Source organism: Parasteatoda tepidariorum, chromosome 6, assembly GCF_043381705.1.
Source record: "Parasteatoda tepidariorum isolate YZ-2023 chromosome 6, CAS_Ptep_4.0, whole genome shotgun sequence".
NCBI classification, from domain to species: domain Eukaryota; kingdom Metazoa; phylum Arthropoda; class Arachnida; order Araneae; family Theridiidae; genus Parasteatoda; species Parasteatoda tepidariorum.
Window position 1 is genome coordinate 42,164,705 of NC_092209.1, and position 20,977 is coordinate 42,185,681.

General features: G+C 30.2%; 1 protein-coding gene across 3 annotated transcripts in view; it reads right to left on the reverse strand.

Annotated features, from left to right (window-relative positions):
• The window catches only part of LOC107440588 (myelin regulatory factor-like protein), a 138,113-nt gene that overhangs the window by 21,557 nt on the left and 95,579 nt on the right, over positions 1-20,977 (reverse strand). For all 3 annotated transcript variants that reach the window (XM_016053564.3, XM_071182258.1, XM_071182259.1), the window contains exons 4-10: positions 19,629-19,693; positions 18,194-18,426; positions 12,435-12,634; positions 8,000-8,139; positions 6,814-6,994; positions 5,324-5,519; positions 2,843-2,919 (exon numbers count right to left, since the gene is read on the reverse strand). In XM_016053564.3, the coding sequence (XP_015909050.1) occupies positions 2,843-2,919; positions 5,324-5,519; positions 6,814-6,994; positions 8,000-8,139; positions 12,435-12,634; positions 18,194-18,426; positions 19,629-19,693 (1,092 nt within the window). The remainder of the gene's footprint in view (positions 1-2,842; positions 2,920-5,323; positions 5,520-6,813; positions 6,995-7,999; positions 8,140-12,434; positions 12,635-18,193; positions 18,427-19,628; positions 19,694-20,977) is intronic.

The following is a 20,977-nucleotide window of genomic DNA, read 5'->3' on the forward strand; positions in this document are numbered from 1 at the left end:
CATAAGGATTGGACAGTAGATGACTGGAAAAGGGTCACGTGATTTGATGTATCCCGTTTTCAATTATACCATGCAAAAAATACACATTTGGATTTAAAACTTTTTACATACAAAAAACATTGATTTATATCAAAATTGCAAGTTAGATTATGTGCCATTTACTTCAACTTCTTAAAAATTCGTAATACATAGTAAATTTTACCTTTACTTTCAAAATTTTTTAAAAAATATTTTAGAAGTATTCAATTTATTTATTTCAAGACTGAATTATTATAGTTAAAAGTGTATTATTTAGTACGATGTAAAAATTCCTACTAATTATAATAAAATTTTTTAAAAAATAATTATTATAAAAAAATTAATAAAAATATTAAACTCTTACATAATAGAATTATTTTAAGTAAAGCCTGTTATACGAGGGTTGTAAATTAAATAGTGGCAACTTAACCTTGAAACTCACAGAAGGGCGGGCATGCGCAAATAGGGTATGGGTGCTGTGAGGTGGCGCTGTTGTCGATGTGTAGAGTGCAAAAAACAGTCGATTTGCTTAGAAGGGTAGTTGTTACGTGGCGTTAAAGTGAGGAGTTTCGTTTCCATCGCTCTAAAGCATGTTGTCAAAAGGCTTAATGACGAAAAAAGAAGAGATGCTTGAACCCATCGTGCTACTGTCCTATAGGGTAAAGCATTTGCGCCACAGGCTTCCACTCATCCACGATAGCATTCTGTTGCATTTTTGCCACGGACAACCTCGATTTTAAGCCACGACCGCTGATCACCTTTTGAAAACATGCTTTAGAGCGATGGAAACGAAACTCCTCACTTTAACGCCACGTAACAACTACCCTTCTAAGCAAATCGACTGTTTTTTGCACTCTACACATCGACAACAGCGCCACCTCACCGCTCCCATATCCTATTTGCGCATGCCCGCCCTTCTGTGAGTTTCAAGGTTAAGTTGCCACTATTTAATTTTCAACCCTCGTAAGATAACGCGTAAAAATTTAAATTCGCGCACTGGAGTGATAAGAAAAAAGCTCTTTTACTTTGAAAGAAGAATAGAAAAAGTAAAAACTAGCGTCAGCAAGATAAGTTTTCTACCAAACTACAGGCACATAATTTTTCTACATCGTGACTACCTCGTCAAAAATCAAATCAAAAAGTATGCTTGCTAGGTGTTATCAATTAATTTTTAAGAAAAAAGAAGCAAAAATGGTATCGAAATCTGACGAATTACAAGTGAGGAAGATGGGTTGGAAAAATCAAAACCAGTTTGAATGCCGTTTAAAACTTAAAGGTGTTTCGAATCATTGATATTTAATTACTCTCTTTCCTCCAGCAATCAGATTGGCTTTAAGTTTTTCAATCCTGCGTTTCATCTGAAATTTATAAGTTTCTTTAATCTCTGAGATGGCATTTTTTAAGCCGAACTCTTCCTAAACACTTCAAAATATAACCTCAAATAATAATGTTATGGTATGTTTTACTTCATTTCCATTTTTTTTTATGCTACAACATTCATTGTAGCTTTCTGTAAGAGGAAACAAATATTACCAAACTTTCTTCATAAAACTGATGTGAGCCACCATGCTAAAAAAAGGTACTTTCAAGTAATGTTTTCATATAAGTATTAAAAAAAGTGCTATTGATTTCGTTATTAGGTAATTTGATTTAAATGGTTTCTTAGAAATTTAAAACAATTTTCTATAGAAATGTCTAAGAGATTTTCTATGGAGATGCTTAAGTTGACGTAACTTCGATTACCTGTCCACTTACAATCCATCAATGATCAATCAGTTGCATATAGCCACCAGTAAGAATACGTTTCTTTTGGGACGAAAATATAAATCGTCCAATAGAAATGGTGCAAACGACAATTGATTGATTTATTCCACTCTGTGATGTAGTTCAGCTTCTAGCTTGAATATCTCTATTCTAGAAAACTCTGAATTCATTCAAATTACAAGATTACTTTCGTTAGTTATTGCATATTTATCGCCAAAATACGCAAAAAAAAACAAGTTTTGTCCGATTCTAAAGAAAAGCTATTTCAATTTTTAAAAATTTAAATTCTTAATGCTCGAAGCAGTATAAATCGTTGTAGAACTATTGGAAACACATAAAATAAAAAGATAAATGTTACGACGCGTTTGGTATTTAATTTTACTCAAACGCTAAACTTCTTGAAATAAAGAGAAGAAAAAGAATACTTTTAACTAATATTTTTTCCATGTTTTAAACAGGATGCGTGCTTTTATTTTAACCTTTTGATACACCATCACCAATCAATATAAGTCTGCTATTAAATTCCTGTTGCTGGATTTAATTACTCCGTATTGAGGGGTAACTTAATTAAGCCACACTGCTTAATTCATTTGCTTTTAACAGTTATGTTTCGGAGAACTTTCATGCATATTAAGTTTATGTCTAATTATTAGTCCTTGTTATTAACTCAAGTTTTACAACAATTAATAAATCTTTAATAAAAATGCTCTTAAATTAGCTAATGACTTGAATTGAAAAATGACTTAAATCGAAAAAAAGCTTAAATAACAAAAAAATCTAGACTGTTGAAAATTTTATTCATGCACGATGGTTGTCATTATCATTCAATGAAGAAATTGCAAAATTTCAAACGTAAAATTTAAACATAAATAAGTCATTTTATAATACATAGATGTGTAAATAATATTTAATGAACAAAGAGAAAAACTGAAAACGATGCATCTTAAACAGTTGACATCAAACTAGCCACAGCATGTTTTTTAAAATAATAATTTTGTTTTAAATTATTCTAAATAGTGAAAAATAATTCTATATATTTATTGGACGCATGAATACTCACGGAACTGGATTGAAAGGTCTTTTACTTCTGTCGGATTGAGATTGTTCTACTTTTATCGTTTGCGTTGGAGATTCCATCTGTAATTGTGAATTTAGAAATTAGAAAGTTGCATGCATTGTGCAAAAGACACAAACTCCCATCCCCAAAAATACATTTAAAATTTCATCATTCATAAAATTAAGTATTTCACTCTGAAAAAATAATACATATTAAAAAATTATTACTGTAATTTCGTAATTTTGAATTCGCGAGGTACAGTTAAAGCGGAAAGAATAGGGAAAACAATTCTCAAATTCAAGCATTCGAAAATAAAAGATAAAATTAATAAACGAATAACGTTTAAGGCATCTTAAATGTTTCATTTGCTATTGCATAAATATATAACTGCTTAAAACTAAAGGGCAATTTTTTTTAATAATTACATATTTACCAGCACAACTGTTAGAAATTTGTAGGGAAGCAGGGGACAGTAAGGATTGAGAATTGCTTATTTACTTATGGCCGGAGATGTCATCATATGCAGATAGGGAGGGGGGTGTCCCTATTGTGAACCGCCTGTTCTTACGCTTTTGAACTGGTACTTTTATTTATCAAATAATGTTTGCTTTTCTCTAAAAATTACAGTAAAAAACTGCTTTAAAATTGATCAAAAGTAGTTGTTTTAGAATGATTTATTGATCAAGCTGATATGCCTTAACTTTTCAAGTTAGTGGCCAAATTGTGAAACATTACGTAGAATTCTCATAATGTGTGGTTAGAATTTCTCTCATGAGTCCCAAGAATGTGTTCTATTGGTCCAAACGGAATCGAAATTTGAACAATGAATAATTTGAATAATACGCATGGCATTTATAAAATATAAAATTATAATACAAATAAATATTTAACAATATTTTCAGATTGTTTTTATTTGCATACACTGAAAAGGTGAAGCATCACGCATATTGCGTTGCAGCACATGTCAACTATTCAATATTCTTTTGATATAAAGATGGCGTTGCAAAAATAAGCTATATTGGAAAAAATGTTCAACCAAAACTGGCTGCAGTTAGATATTTCGATCGAGTCACTTTGATTAAACGTGAAAAATATGGTTTTGCTAATAATGAATAAAATTGAGCGATTCCATTGCAATATTTAAGAATTCGACCTTTTGCACTCTAAAATTGGTAGTCGTGTGATCAACTGTTTTGGTGAACAGTTGATCACACGATCACACAATCAGTGGCTGAGGTTTAACACGATTCAACTTTTTCTTGTGGGGTGCCATGAAATAGTAACTGTTAACGTTTCAGAAGTATTTCAAGTTTACATTCTACTAGGTATAATTTTAGTAATTAATGATAATATTAATTATAAATTTATAATTGTATGTAAGTTGATTATCTGTAATTTTGACAAGTATAAGAATGATAAAAATAATATGATGATTTTTCATCCTATCACTTGGTATTTTGACCGAGTAAATGAAAGTGCCATGCCGCTTATATGGTGGCATCTGTCCGTTAAAGGCTAAGGCTATGCGTGTAATTCTCCAACTATTAAATTCCTTACTTCCTTAACCCCTTCCTTCTCGCTCCCGTGAAAATGATGGGGTGAGGTTTTACCCTCTATTTCTCGCTCCCGTGAAATTTCCGGGCTGGAGTGTGCAGTAGTAACGCGCCAATAAGAATAAAACTAATTCATTTCTTTTACCCGGAAAACATTTTATTTCTCATTTAACACACCAGATGGCAGTACCAGGATATTTTTAAGGTAATTGTAGATAGTTTACTTTGAACTAGATGTCAGCACTAATCAAATACATGTATTTGGCAAAATAGGCACTTTAATGACCGTTTTCTTGAAAATTAACTGATCGTTAAAGGGTTAACACGTTGAATGCCATGGGGGTCATCGGTGACAGGCACTGAGTTTGTTCGTAGCACCACGTGGGTCACCGGTGACCGTCGAAGCCAAGACTATTTAGTAGATTTAGCAGATATCCGCCACTTTTTTCAGATATGTCATGCCAAGCCTTTTAAAAAACTAGCAAAATCTGTTTGCAAATTTAGTTTGTAGTTATTTACCGTAGTTATTAACCATGGCCAGACGGGCAAGCCATGTAAAATTAGCGTGGCATTCAACGAGTTAACCATAATATTGAAGCTGTTTGCGAAATAGAGTTGAAATTCATTAAAAATGTACTGAGAAACTGGATTCACAGGATGAGTTACTCTTTGGCTATCCAGGGCAGCTTACCTAAATAAAATTGTATTTTGTCAACGATCGCAATGATAAAATACAACGAACATATCATCGATATCTGGCCATTGCAACAATAACATTAATTTGTTAATTTGTGTTTGTTTTATTTCATTTTTAAAATGACACTGATAAATGGCCTACAAAGTATATATATATATATATATATATATATATGGCNTATATATAAAGTAAAACTAAAAAAAGATAATTCTAAGCAGTTATTCGAAAATTTACCTTTACTCCATGGAAATTGAGAGAAAATTTCTCAATGAGCTTATTCCCTTCCGGAGTTCTCACAAAATGGGCAACTCCCAATGGCTGGATGTGTACTGTCACTTGGAAATGGTTCTTTTTTTGGCATACAAAGGATTCATCTGCGTTGCTGAAATTAAAACCCTTGTCTGCATCTACTCGGAAGTTTGGAGAAGGGCTAAGGAAAAATATTCGAACATTTTTAAATAAACAAAAATTGTAAAATTGAATAATTTTATCATATCTTTAAGATTGTTTCGGTGCCGTAACCGGTTAATGAACTAAACAGTAATATGGCCAATGTTTAGTCTCAATTGTCTCATCAAGAACTGGAAATGGGCTCCAAAAATTACATTTTTAAACGTTACGATAATATGTTATAAAAATCTTTAATTAAAACCAATTATATTAAAAATAAGTTACAAAATAATCTCAGGTAAAAAGAGAAATAATCATGTTATTGGATGTCCTACAAATGAGCGAAGATTTTTAAAATGACTAAAAGAAAAAAGGAGGATAATAGAATATACGGTTGTATGCTTTGCTAAGAAATCTAGATAATTTATTCAAAGCTTTAAATTTGGTTATAAAGTTTGCCGCCAGATAGCACTGCTGACGGATAAAAACTATAAAACTATGATTTCTAAATAACTACGTTTTAAAGAAACATCGTGATGGAATCTGAGGATCGAATTAACAGACTTTCATATAAGTACAATTTTCAACATTAAAATTGCATTAGTACAATTTTCATTCATTTTTAAGTACAATTTTCAGTATTATAATTATATTATTACAATTATTACGATTCAGCAACATTAGTAATATGGGCAATAATTTGATTCGAATTTTATTATCTTTTTTCAATTTTTTATAATTACAATTTGTTATTTTGAAATATATTTCTGTCATTAAAAAATGTCACCAAAATCTCCGCTCTTAGTTTATATTTTTAAAATCCTTGTAACATTGAAAGTAATTAGAAATCATACATTGGAAGTAAAAAGAAAAAAAAGGCATGAATTATTAGAAAGGTCCGGTACATAAAATGAATAATAATCATAAAAATACCTCTTAATTTGACCATTTTAACCATTACTTATCAAGAAATATTTCAAGTTCACTTTGAAACAGGTCCAGTTTAATTTTAATTTTAAAAAGAAATTGTGGTATTTTTATACAGTATTAAAAAAAAGTATATAGAAAGTATAAAATTAACAGTTATAACAGTTAATAAGAAGTATCTGTTATTTATTAATTATAGCTATCAATTAAACTGTAATTAAACACTGTTTAATTAATTGCAAATATGACAATATTATTTTAACTAATCAACTGCAAATATGGCAAGCATAAGAATGATAAAATTATTTTTGCGGCTAATAAACACGACATTTTTTAGCAATTTTTTTCATTACATTAAAAATGATATAAATATTGGTTGTGATAATTATACATTTCAATTTAATTACATTTCTTTTAAATCTTTGTCTAGTAACTGTGCCCACGTGTTTTGTTGGAAAGGTTGAAACCGTATGCATTGGAAGCTGGAATCTACAAACATGGCATTAGTTTCAGCTGCGCTTAAATCGAAGCCGTAATCATCTTCACTAGACGGCAGTCCAGCAGGTGTTGGATCAGGAGAGGGTACGTCTAAAATTAAAAGTTTTTTAAATAATCATGAATTAATAAAAAAAATATACAGATAATTTCATAATTACAATTCCTTCAATTCATTTTAGAAAATGCTTCACAAGTGAAACAAAATAATAATATACACATTATAAGCTTCAAAATAATATCTATGCAGGAAAAAAATAAAAACATAATTAAAATCTGACGAAACATTATCTTAGACTATCATAGTGATGGCGAGTTAAGAGCTTCAAAGCAAGCTTAAACGTCGAATGAAACTGAAAGGTAGTTTTAATGATTTAATAATAATCTTTTTACTGCATGACAGTGTCATTTAATAATAAAACTGGGTGCGAATTTTTCAATTTCCTCTTCACTTAGATTGATCTCGATAGGAATTCGCAGGAATTTAATAACTTATTTGCTTTATATTCGTATATTTTATATTTTTGAATTATGGCCACATTCAAAAATATGAAAATAAGGAAAAAAACGTCCTATAAGGGGATAAAAAAAATCTTCCTCTTCATATCGCGAATTTTTGTTAAGATTATTCAACGGTTGGGACAGGAAGGCCTCAAGGGGCCTCTTAATCTTTTCACCAAGGATTCCAAATTAAAAGAGAAGGAATTGTTTCCAACGGACAGTTAGGAGCATGGGAAGAGATCCGAGATTGGCGAATCATGGAAAGATAACATAGCCAAAAATAAAGCCAACCCCCCATAATCAATATTAAATTTGAAAATAATTTGTCGAAAGCAAATCACCAAAAAGATTGTGAGAATTATTATAACCATGTAACTGAAACATTTTTGTGTTAAGAAATAAAGAATAAAAAGTTTTTTGTTTTCGATTTTATATATATATTTGCGAAATAGAGTTGANATTGATATATATATATATATATATATATATAAAAAGATACTGGTTTCGATTGATTCCTTTGGAATAATGGAATCTTGTAATAATTTATGTTTTTCAACTCCATCTGATCGAAATATAATGAGTTTTTAAATTACTTACTAGGTTCTGTTTTGACTTGTACTCCATTATTGCTTTGCTGATTCCGTTGCGATTTCGGGGAATCAGTTAATTTCCGTTTTTTATTGTTTGTCGTCGAGGAAACGGGATTTGTTAAACTATCGTAGATATATTCTTCGCTTCTGAAAGTAAAAGAAACAAATAAAAATTACATTTCTTTTAATAAAGAGTGTAACTATCTATAAAAAAGTATTTTAGTTGTCATTAAATTACATAGTAGGTACATGGAGCATTAAAGTTGCTAAAATCTAGTACAATAGTTATTATAATACAAAATAAGGAAATGATAAATTAAAAATATTATTATGAGCATTATTAAATATTTCGGTTTGTATTCAATCTTCGAAATTGTAGGACTTTATTTAAAAGCAGTCACATATTTGTAGTTTCTGGGAAAACTAAAAATGATTGAAAGGGGTTCGTTTTCCTTATTCTGTTTCACTTGCACCACCTGAGAAATATTTTTTCTTGAAAATGTTAGAAAGTTTGCATGACTTTTCTTTATAGCACTTGAGTCACTAGGCAATTTAAAGTACAAAAAATATTAAAACTATAGGAGGACATCATGTAAGAAAAAAGTATTCTGAAGAAATGAGTTGAAAAGTACTAAAAATAAATCTGTTAAAAATATAAAACGAATTTCTTTTTTCAGAATTACTTTCCAGAAACAAAGAATTCTACACTTTAAAAAAAATATGGTCAAGACTACCAGAATACGATAAGATTTACCATGCTTCTGGCTCCATGAGAATTTAAAAAAGCTTGGTTAATTTTTACAGAAGCACTTTGCTAATGATTTAAGTAAAATTAACAATAAAAGATGGTCTTAAATTATGAGAATAAAAATTTAGTAATCGTGATAAAATTTGGTAATACCTTATGATAATTGCTTTTTTTAATACCTTAGGCACGGCAGAAAAATCATTTATTTGTTTAAATTTACTTTCCAGTTTTGTATTTTTTACTAAATGTGTGGTAATAAGAACTATAATTCAGGAACTTTCCAGTAGACAGTAACCATATGAGCGGAAAAATTACCAAATGTATAGTTTAAATACTATGTATTTTGATTTTCATTACCAGAAGTATAGGTCCCCCCCCCCACCAGAAATGCCATCACCATATAGTGCTGTAATTTTACCAGGATCTCTTTCTCCGTGTACTTGATCTTATTTTTTCATTGTATGAAATAATCTTAATTACATTCTGAAATAATTAATTAAAATATAGGTTTTTGTATAACTAAACACAGTTGTTCAGATATAAATGTTATGCCTGTTATCATACATTTATTTCTATTTCTATTACACAAATGAAATTCATAAATAGTGAAATTTGTTAATTTTTTACTGGGAATCTAAGATATTTATTAAATATGCGCATATCAAAACACCTCGTATACAAGTTTGATATTGTTATGGTATGAAGTTAACTGTAATGATGATTAAAATAAAAAACTTGCCAACAAGTTTTTTTATCTTTTAATTTTTTTATTTGTGCCTGAGACACTTACCAATGTATAGGACTTTAATAATTAAAATATTAAGTGATATCATATTAATTTTTTTAAAGTTTCTGCGTTAGAGCAGCTGCTCAAATAGCTCCAAAATGAAATTTCTGCTCCATACTGCTCCAAAATACCATTTGCCCAAAAATTGTTCCAAAATGTTTCAAACTCTATTAACATTAGTCAAACTATAAGTGCAACTTTGGCCTCATTTGGTGCCACATTTGTTCGCAAAACTCAGTTTGTTTTGCTCCAAAACGGCAAGCAATTTTCGTTTTTTTATCTAAATGTTAATTAACTTGCTTATTTGGGAGAGTTTTTTCTTCCACTGCATTGTACTCATCAAAAGTTAATATTATACGAAATTAACAAAATTCACTTGCTATAATAAGAACGTATTAATTAATGGAAATACCGTGTTGAAAGGGTTGATAAAAAATCTATATAGATTAATAATAGGAAATAAATCGCATCCAAAAGTAATACCTTATAATAATATCGTAATATTATTTTAAGGTACATACAGATATTATTTTATACCTTGCACTTAAAATATTCGCATTAAAAATAGCGAAATTAGAAAAAAATAAGAGGAAGTGACAGAAAAAAATAATCATAAAACAGAAAATTACGATGGAGTAAGGCTTGCCAAAAAGTGATTTTCCAGTAAATCCTAAGTAAATAATTGTTACTCAAATCCGAAATTCGGGCGTCTTAATACTATTGTGCGTCGTGAGCAAGTAAAAATTTAATAAAGCCACACAAAAAGAAGTAAAAAACGATCCGAAAATTATACGGATTTAAGATGGTATTGTCGCGAATCCAGTAGTTCAGAAAGTGATAACTAAAATTCAAAATTCATATATTACAATAACGTTATATTAAAGATATCGTAATTTAAACGACCTAGCACTACCTAGTCAATGAGTAGCTGAAATTTCAACTCACGATAATTCGATTTGGTAAAAACATTTTATTCAAGTGGTCAAAAAACAGCTAAAACTTGTGGTATCTCTATCTAGCCCAGAGTTTTTAATAATTATAAACTCCCTAGATAGTCGAACAGAGGTCGAAGTTTTGATTGACGCTAAATTCCTTTTAGTGTTACCATGCTTATAAGTACTGCTTATAGTGACAAAAAAATAATTGAAAATTTTGTTGCCAATTAGCACAGACCTTCAGACACAAATGGAGTATTTTAGTTAGTTGAAAACTGATAAATTTTCGATTAATGATAAATTTTTAAGAGATTAGTTATTCGTGTAGCGACCAAGAAATATTTAAAACTTTTGTTGCCAATTAGCACAGACCTTCAGACAAAAACGGAGCATTTCAGTCAGTTGAAAACTGATAAATTTTCGATTAATGATAACTTTTTTAAGGGATAAATTATTTGTTTAACGACAAAGAAACGATAAAAATTTGTATTTTCGTTAGGTAACTAGCATCACTAGCAGTTTGAAAGTTCTGCTTCATTAAAAAGAGGTCAGGATTATTGTTGATACTAAGACAATAAATTCTGCTTGTAGATGTTCAGAAATGATTAAAACTTTCATTATCAACCAAACAGTATTTTAGATTGTAGGAATGTTTGTAAAAATTTCGACAGGTGATAAATTTTCTTTGATTATTTTTCAGTAAATTCTTTTTGCAACTGCCAAAAATCCCTTAAAATTTGTATATTTAGATTTATAATGAAGATATATAATATACAGGGTGTTCCAAAATTATCTTTACAACTTCAAAAATTCATAACTTCGAACATAAACAAGATATTTAAATTCTGTCTTTTGCATGTATTACTGCAACTAATAAAGTTTTTTTTCCAATAGGCTGAAAAGTTTTAAGTGAGGATGTGGACACCACAACAGAAAGCTCAATGCGTTTCATGGCCGTATTCGCTCCACATTTTCTGGACTTGTGCTGGGTCGTTCGGCTCCACTTTTATGCAATACTGATCCGGTGCTCATGAAGCTTGCGTGCCATGCACGGATGGAGGGTCTGGATTGGATTGAGTCTCTTTGGAAATTTGTCCTGAAGTTCCGTTGCACCTGTGTATCTGATTTCGTCTCTATGAACTATGAGACGAATACGGCCATGAGACGCATTGAGCTTTCTGTTGTGGTGTCCACATCCTCACTTAAAAACTTTTCAGCCTATTGAAAAAAAAAACTTTATTAGTTGCAGTAATACATGCAAAAGACAGAATATAAATATCTTGTTTATGTTCGAAGTTATGAATTTTTGAAGTTGTAAAGATAATTTTGGAACACCCTGTATATTTAGATACATAATATATACTTAAATATATAAATATTTAGATATATAATGACGATATGAGATATTTGTTCTTACTCTGAAAGTATTCTCAATGTCAGTCTGAGAAAGGTAGAATTTTAATGGAAAATACATTTTATTTGTCGATTAGGTAAAATTAAATTTTACTTGATTTAAAAAAAAAACTTTATTCGCTTCAAAAATATATAAATTAGAATATACAGTCGACATGTTTCGAGGGTTCAAAAGCGACGCCATTTCCAAAACTTCCCAGGCGTGAATGAGAGGAAACAAAAGTGATGTAAAGTAAATAAAATAAATGAGAAGTCACTTTGGTTGACTGTTATTTCTCATTTATATATTTTTGAAGTGAATGAAGTTTTTTTAATCAAGTCATTTTCCCACTTCAGTTCTTGGGATTATTTATTCAACATTAAACTATTCTTGTAGCGGTCAGGAAGATATTGAATCTTGCATTGTCGTAAGACACGGAGATTTAGAAAACATTCGATAACTCCAGCTATCTAAAAAATTGTAAGAATTTCGATTGCGAAATTCAACCTTTATAAACTCAAAAACGAATTAATATAATTTAATGATTAGAAATATATTTAAAATAGAAATTATACTCACCCAGAATAAAGATGACCTAGATGCGTATTGCTCGCTGCTAATAAAGGTTGGTGTAGGGCATTTCCATTGAATGCAGTTAAAACTGATGGTGCTATTTGTGTGAGGAACTGTCCAGCAAAGGAATTTGCTGGCCCTGGAGCTAGGACGGGCATTGATATTGAATGGGTAGAGTGAACTGGAACTGGACTCTCGAGAATAGGCTTAAGAACAAAGAAAAAAATCTTTTTAAAGGTCGTTAATCGGTCAGGAAATAAATCATTAAGTATATGATATAGTTTGCTTAACCATAGCCAGTGATATGAATATTCTTGTAACATATTAATCGCCGATCATATACCCCGACGAGCCATTACATTATGACCACCCTCCATCTATAACAATGGGCTCGCCCAGAAACAATGCTTTCATGGGGCACATTAGGACCCATAATCCTCATAGAACAATCCCTGACATATGTAAGCTACTTGAACATACTTGCAGACCAGGTTCACCCATTCATGGCAACAGTTTTTCCTGCGGGGGATGGTGTTTACCAACAAGATAATGCACCATGTCATAAGGGTCGAATCGTTATGGATTGGTTCGAGGAACATTCCAGTGACTCTCAAGTCATGTCTTGGCCCCCAAATTCACCTGACCTTAATCCAACAGAGCATTTGTGGTCCTACTTGGAAAACCAAATTCGTGCTGCCACGCTACCTCCTCGCAATGTGAGGGAATTGCAGGACCAGTTGGTGAGCGCTTGGTACCAGATACCTCAGACTACCTATCAGCACATTGTGGAATAAATGCCACGGCGGGTGCTAGCAGTTTTGATGGCTAAAGGTGGTCCTACATGTTATTAGCAGGGTGGTCATAATGTAATGGCTCTTCTGTGTATATTATAATGATATAACAATAAGTGAGATGATTATTCTCATGACACATCAATAGTCAATCATGTATATATCACGGTGATGAGATAATCAATGACATGATTGTTCTCGTAGAATATCAATGGCGATCATATATATTACGATGATGTAATAGTCAGTAAGTGACATGATTGTTCTCATAACACATGTTATGCCCCTCACTATACATTACTATAATGTAAAAAGTTATTTGAATTTTTTATTTTTAAACCGACTACATATTCAGTTCTACTACAGACCATTTCAGCTCTGTATGCTGTAAATTTAGACAAAAATATAAAGACAGGGTATCTCACAATTCTTTCTGGGATTTGAAAGGCTTATAACTTCTTTTATTGCCATCCTGCTCTCCAGACGTAAATTCCCAATGGTTTCTTAAAGAAAAAATTACGTGCCTATGCCCCTATACCGCGTAATTTAACAGAATAATGACGAAGAATAGCAGCCGCATTTGGTACTTGTTGTAGAGAGTGGGGCAAGAATTTGTCTTGAAGTTTGCCGCAAAACCAAAGCTTTGTATTTTTGAGAGAAAAAAAACTTGTGATGTTTCTTTGTCAGGTAAAGTAAAATTTGCTAATGTATTGGTAATTTTTTGTTTGTTATAAGCCTACCAAGCCATGCAGTTACCTCAATAGGAGGCTCCAACTCCTTCTCGCTCTTCTCCCCAACCACCAACCTTTTTTTTCCTTTCCTTTCTTAAAGGTTGATATTATTCAATAAATATGGACCTTTTTACTGATAAAATGCATAATTATTTTATTTTTTTGCCAGAACATTGTGTTAATACGCTAATCGTAACGAAATGAATAATTTTCTGGATTTGTATTCAATCAACTGTGTACTTGAAAGATAAAAATTTAACCTTAAGAATACAGAGTGTATAAGCGATAAATAAATTTTACTTCTTGAAAATATGCAAAGATAACTGGAAAAACAGTTCGAATTGGAAACAGTTTTTATCTATATTGAGTTTTTATCTTCATAAATTTTTTTTTTAAAAATTTAGATATAAATTAAGATTGATATCTGACAACATCTAATTTTTCTCATATTTTTCATTTATTCAATTTTTTCTTAATTTTCAGAGGAAATTAAAGCAATGGCTTATAAAATAAAGATAAATAAAATTGTCTACAACAACGGATAACTAGTTATTACATAAAGCAAAAAGTGAGAAAAGCACTTGAAATTGCAATAACTTTTAAGCAAATTGGAATTTCAAAAAAAGCACGTATTAAGTTCATAAATGAAAACTGCTCTTTCAGCCCGTCAAATTTGAACTCTAGGTGCCCTGCAGAGTGGACTGTAGAATATTTTTTATTACTAGTTTACAAGTTCATAATTCTAGAATTAATTGTGGAATTTTAGAATTTTTTATTGCATCAGACTCTCAGTAATTTTTTCAACATCCCTTTGTGATTTAAAGTTCCTCATCCTCGTAGTTTTTGTGCAGCAAAATAAAATGCAAACGTAAAGCAAAAGAACTTGAAAAAAAGTTTTCGAAGAGAGCACTAAAAATTGCTATAAGACAGTTATAAAAATTTATATAAATTTTTTTTAATTGCTTAAAATCTCTCCTGAATTAATTGTATTCTATGATTTGGTAGGAAATCAAAATAATAATAATAATAATAATTATAAATAGAAAAAAAATCCTCACAATTATTTACACTAATTTTGATGAATCTGCAGTGTACACTCTCAAAATTTGGGTTCAATAATCAACCATATTGTTATCACGCAGAACCATAATATCGTTTTTGAAGTGTCAAATGGAACCATACTAAATTAAGTTCAAAAAGTGTTCAACTTGATATTGTATTAAGGTTGCAGCAAATTTGTTCGATATTATAGTTCAACGTATTCTAAAATTTCGTAATATTTAGAACATTTAGGTATTTCCGCATATTTCAAGACCTTGATCAGCAAACTGTTTGCTGATGGAATATGTGCTTCTTTTATCATTTGGCTTTATTTCTACAATATAAACTTGGTTAATTTTTTTTATATCTAATCAAATTCAAGACTTTAAGCAAATTTGAATATTTGTTCTTAACGATGTCTAACATGTCTATTCTCTGGTTATTTTAAAAATGCTGAATGTTTGTGTTTGAAAATTTTTAAAATCATTGACCCTTTTAAACAGTTTTTTAATTTTATCATTATCTTGAAGAAAAATAAGGGAGGGACAAATTTAATTAACGTAAAATATAATTTCTTTCCTTAGCTTTATTATCACTTCAAATAGATAAAATAACATTTGAAAATTCTCTCATTTTGATAATTAGATCTGTTAGTTAAAAAAACACAGTACTGAAGCGTCAATTTGCCTAAGGGAATAACAATAATTAAAACTATAAAAAATAATTAGGTAATTGTTTTACTAACATTAATTTTTGTTCTAGTCTGATTATTAATGCTTATATAGCCGAAAGTAAAACAATTAAAATGTGTGTTTATTAAATTGATTATAAGAACAGTTTTTTTTTCAAAATGAAATATTTTTAAAATGTAGAAGATGAAAGAATTTCATTGCACCATGTTTCTTAACGAATTTGGTACATGCTTTTACAATAGATTAAAAGATTAAATAAGCCGCAAAAAGTAGCAGTTTGAAAATATTTTTATGTTATAAATATTTTTTGAATTTTACATGTTTCTTAAAAAGAAAGAAACATTAACATGTTCCATTATTTTTAAGAAACTTGTTGAACTTGTTTAATTTTATGTTATTAAAATATATTTTATAAGGAAAAAGGGTAAAATAGGCAAAACAAAATAGTTCCTTAATTTTTACAAACATTTTTATTTCCTTTACATATTTCTTCCATCTATTTCAAGTTATTTGGATCTCTTTTACTTTGATTTTCTGATACTAGAACATATGAATAATTATACAATCTGTAAAAATATAGTGTGTGTTTATAAAATTTTGTATGATGACTGATTTTTAGTTTTTTTGTTTGTTTCAAAACAAAATTTTTTTGAGATGTAGAAGATAAAATAATTTTATTGCTTCACATATCTTTCTACGAACTTGATGCATAATTAATTTTACCATAGATTAACAGTTAGAATGAGCCGCAAGAAAATTACTGGTCCAAAAATATTTTCATTTTATAAACATTTTGAAAAGTTTTCCTTATAAGGAAAGGAACATAAAATGAACTTGATAAAAAACTTCATTTGCTTAAAAAAATAAACATAAACATGTTTAACCTATTTTAATAAATTTGTTTAATTTTATATTTATAAAATATATCCAACTTCTTCCAACATTTTTATTTCTTTCATATATCTCTTATACGTATTTAAAAATATTTGATATTTCTTTTATTTTGATTTTCTGAAACTCGAACAATAAGCAAATAATTTTTTTTTTGCAAAATGTTTTGCATCATTTCTTAAACAGGTTGAAACATTATGGTCCATATATTTTCCTTTGATTTTGATTTTATGTAATTTAAATAAAATGCTGGTTTTAAAAGTCACCAGTTAAAAACTTAACATTATTTTGATTTCATGAAACTAGATTAAAAAATAAGGAAAACTCTTTAAAAAAACACTGTGTTAAATTTTTTTTATATTTAATTCATAATGTTATTGGTTTTATTATTTCTTAAATTTTATGTCAATGAGATTTAGTGTCACAAAATCACAGTTATTTCAATGCTCTTTTTTTAAAAAAAAATTACATTTAATAATTTGTTTCATTTGTTGATTTTTATATTAAAGATAGCCAGTCTCTCAAAATGTCAGTTACTTTAATGTTTCTTTTTTTCATAATTCTTTGATATTTCATTTTGTAATTTATTTAATACTATAATAATAAAAGTTAGTAGGAAAAATGTCAGTTATTTTAAGGCTTTTTAAAACTTTTGCAGTTAATAATCTGTTTCATTATGTGTTGAGTTTTATATCACTGAGAGTTTGTGTCCCAATATGTCAGTTATTTTAATGTTTGTTGTTGCTGTAAGTTTTTAAATTTCTTTCAGTGCATGTTTAATCTTACATTATCTTAATGAGAGTCAGTGATACTAAATTTCACTTATTTTAACATTTTAATGGTTTTTCAATGCGCAAATAAAAAAGAGATTACTTAAAACTATTTACATATTTGAGTTGTCAAGGATTTTAAAGTTTAATCTAAGTCAACCACAGTTTAAAATGACTAGAATGGTTTAATTACTCAATTTATCCTCTTCAGATTTAGCATGATAGATTCAGAAGAGAAAAATTAATATTGTTCAATAAGCTTAATAATATGTTCTCATTAGCAGCCTGACACATATTTGATTGATTTCTTTAATGTAAAAGACTAAGTGCTAATAAAACAAAAGATTAATAGTGTTTGAAAAATACAATTAATTGTTTTCATTTGCACTTGGTCTACTACAATTCAGAAAGATTTCTAATTTGTTGCAGGCAAAGTGCTAATGAAGCAAAGGATTAAAATTATTTAATAAATATAATTAATTTGTTTTCTACTTGGTCTACTACAATTTAGAAAGATTTCTAATTTGTTGCAGGCAAAGTGCTAATGAAACAAGAGATTAAAATTATTTAATAAATATAATTAATTTGTTTTCTACTTGGTCTACTACAATTTAAAAAGATTTCTAATTTGTTGCAGGCAAAGTGCTAATAAAACAAGAGATTAAAACTATTTAATAAATATGATTAATTTGTTTTCAGTTGGTCTGCCACATATTAGGATTGTTTCTAATATGTGACAGGCTAAATGTTAATGGAACTAAATGTTAAGATTTTTCATTTCTTAAATTTTTGAGTATTTTGAATTTAAAAAAAACAGTTAAGACGTTAGTAGAATTTCTAATTACTTACACGGTGAGGAGATGATGAGGATGACGTAGGGGAGGTTGAAGAAGATATGGCGGTTTCTGTCAAGTGCTTAAGGGGCAAATTGTGCCCATAACCAAGATACTGATGCTTCAAGGCTTCTGTTGACCCCGAAGAATGGACGGACATTTCTGCTGATTGTGGAAGGTGATGATGACTATGATGATGCTGATGATGGTGATGAAGTAAGTCTATAGATGGGCACCTCAATTTCGGATCTGCAACAGAAACAAGTATAGGTTTTAAAAAAAATGAGATACTTAAAATGAGCTAGTTCTTAAAATTTTTAAGCATCAAATGAAGCTATTTTTATAATGAAAGGCAAATTAAATACATCAAAGTTTTCTGTGAATCACCAGGCGTAATTGGCGTCACTGTATAAGCTAAAAACTATTTATAATAAGAAAAAATGCATTTATAGATTTATTAAGTATTATTCCAAATACATGCTGCATATTAATCAAGCGCAAACGATTTATTCTTAGCCTATTTGTTAAGGGATTTTGAAAGAAAAATCCTTATAAATGTTTTTGGCACAGAACAGGAAAGAGGCTGTTGGCGAATCAGATACAACTTTGAATTATATAGACTCTATGGACAGACACAGATAGTGCAGGTCATCCGAAGCAATAGATTAAAATGGCTTGGCCATATCTGGAGAGGTCCAGAAAACAATGCAGTACGAATCGCCACCTTTAAAAATCCTTCGGGATCTCGGGCCAGAGGAAGGCCTCCAACTAGATGGCTGGATGACACTACTAAAGATCTCAAAATAATGAAGATTAACAACTGGAAAAAAGTCGCCATGGATAGGAGGCGTTGGAGGCTACGCGTGGTTGAGGCAGCCAAGGCCTGTAAGGGGCTGTCGTGCTGAAGAAGAAGAAGATTTGTTAAGGGAAGTTTCCATGAATTAATAAAAGGTCAGATTAGACAAAAAAATTTAACGACTATTTATTATAAGTTTGCAGTTATTTTTAGAGACTCCTTTCTAATCACTTTATCGCTTCTATTATAGACTAAACCGTTCTCTAATTTCCATACACTTCTGTTTTCCTAAAGATCTTTCTTTAAAAGCATGCAGAATATGGTGCTTATAGCATCATACAGGTAGCTGCTGCGGCAAAATTTCCTCCATTTTACCCTTATCAAACATTGGTTGAAAAAAAGGTTAAAATAATTTTTTTAGCACATAGTCCAAAAAACTTTTTTAAATCGAAGTTTAATCGCTACATCATATTATGCGAAACGGTTAGATTAATTATTTATTAAGGCAAATACATTAGAGGTGCAAATATTATAAGCTGAAATCATACGTAGACGATGATTCAATGCAATCGGAATAACATTGGATCCAGAATAATAATTAAGAAAAATAAATTAAGGATAGTTAAGAATTTTAATAATTAAGAAAAATACTTACCTTCGTTAGCGGGTGAGAAAGGCGGTTCCGATCCCGAGTCAGGAGGGCTGTCGGGTAAGTGATGTCTATATTGAATGATATAAAATATTAGTACGAAATCAAACAGGTTTTAATATAATACATACAATGTGGTAGGCTAACTGAATAGGTTGATTGCAAATATCACCCTCGTTTTCCATTACGCCAAGCTAGTTGGAAAAATCTCCAGGATTTTTTATGCAGTGTGACTTTTTTCGAGCATATAATAATCAGTCTATATGCTTTTAGGCTAATTAAAAATATGTAAGATGATTTGCTAAGTCAACCTGAATTTGTTTACGCTTATTGCAAGGAACCTCATATTGTGCCAACACTTCAAATATAGTGAATTGGCTAATTAGGCAAAGAATAAAATATATTTTTTAAATAGCCTAAAACTATCTAGACTAAGTAAAAATCGGCCTACCAGTAATTACGTTTCCAAGCAAGGAACAATCAAGGAATAATATCTATCTTTTCTTATTGGTCTGTAACTAACTGTGCTTATTGAAATAAGCCTAGTTAGCTAATTAATAATCCCAAAAAATTGAAGCAGTAAGATATTATTTGATTGATATGCCCATTTTAAAGAATTAAAAAAAATCATCAATTGCTGCACATTATTGGGATTTTTGGGCATGAAATTATTTCCAACCCAGTCACCTCAGCTCTTTTTGATTCCCTGGAATCTTGTTTTATTCATGTGAATGCTGATTTCCTTGTTAACGAAATTAGTTCCTCTCCACCTCTCTATAGTGAGTGGAAATGCATTTATCCTGATTTCCCTCTCTCGGCCATTGTGGTTTTTCTTCTTGCGTTTTTCATGCTTTTTCTGTCCCGCAGTGAACTGATCGTAAAGACACGGTTCCCAGTAGAACACCGAAATCAAGCATCACTGACTGCGGTCAGTAAGCAGATAGGTGACCACTTTGCCTGCACAGGGTCCAAGTGTGCGCGGTATCGGCCTACGGAGAACAGTTTAACTGTTCTAGCGTAAAGTGCTCGACTTCGCGCGTAGATCGTCGGACTACCAAAACAGAGGAGCCATCACCTCTGCAGAGGATCAAAATTGCGATGGCATGTCCTCGGATCATCCTCAGAGATGTTGTCAGACCGTCGCCAATAGCCCATTGTGCAGCTCTAATGCTACCTAAATAAAATACCTGTGGTTTCTTTTATTACTGTGGTTTCTTTTACTTTTGTTTCTCATCTTTAATTTTCCTTTTTTCGTTTGCATCTTTGTGTTCTCTATTTCAAATTACTTTTGCTTCTTTACATATCTGAAAGTCTTGAAAAGTCTGAAAGTCTTTTGTTTCGTTAGATATCTGAAA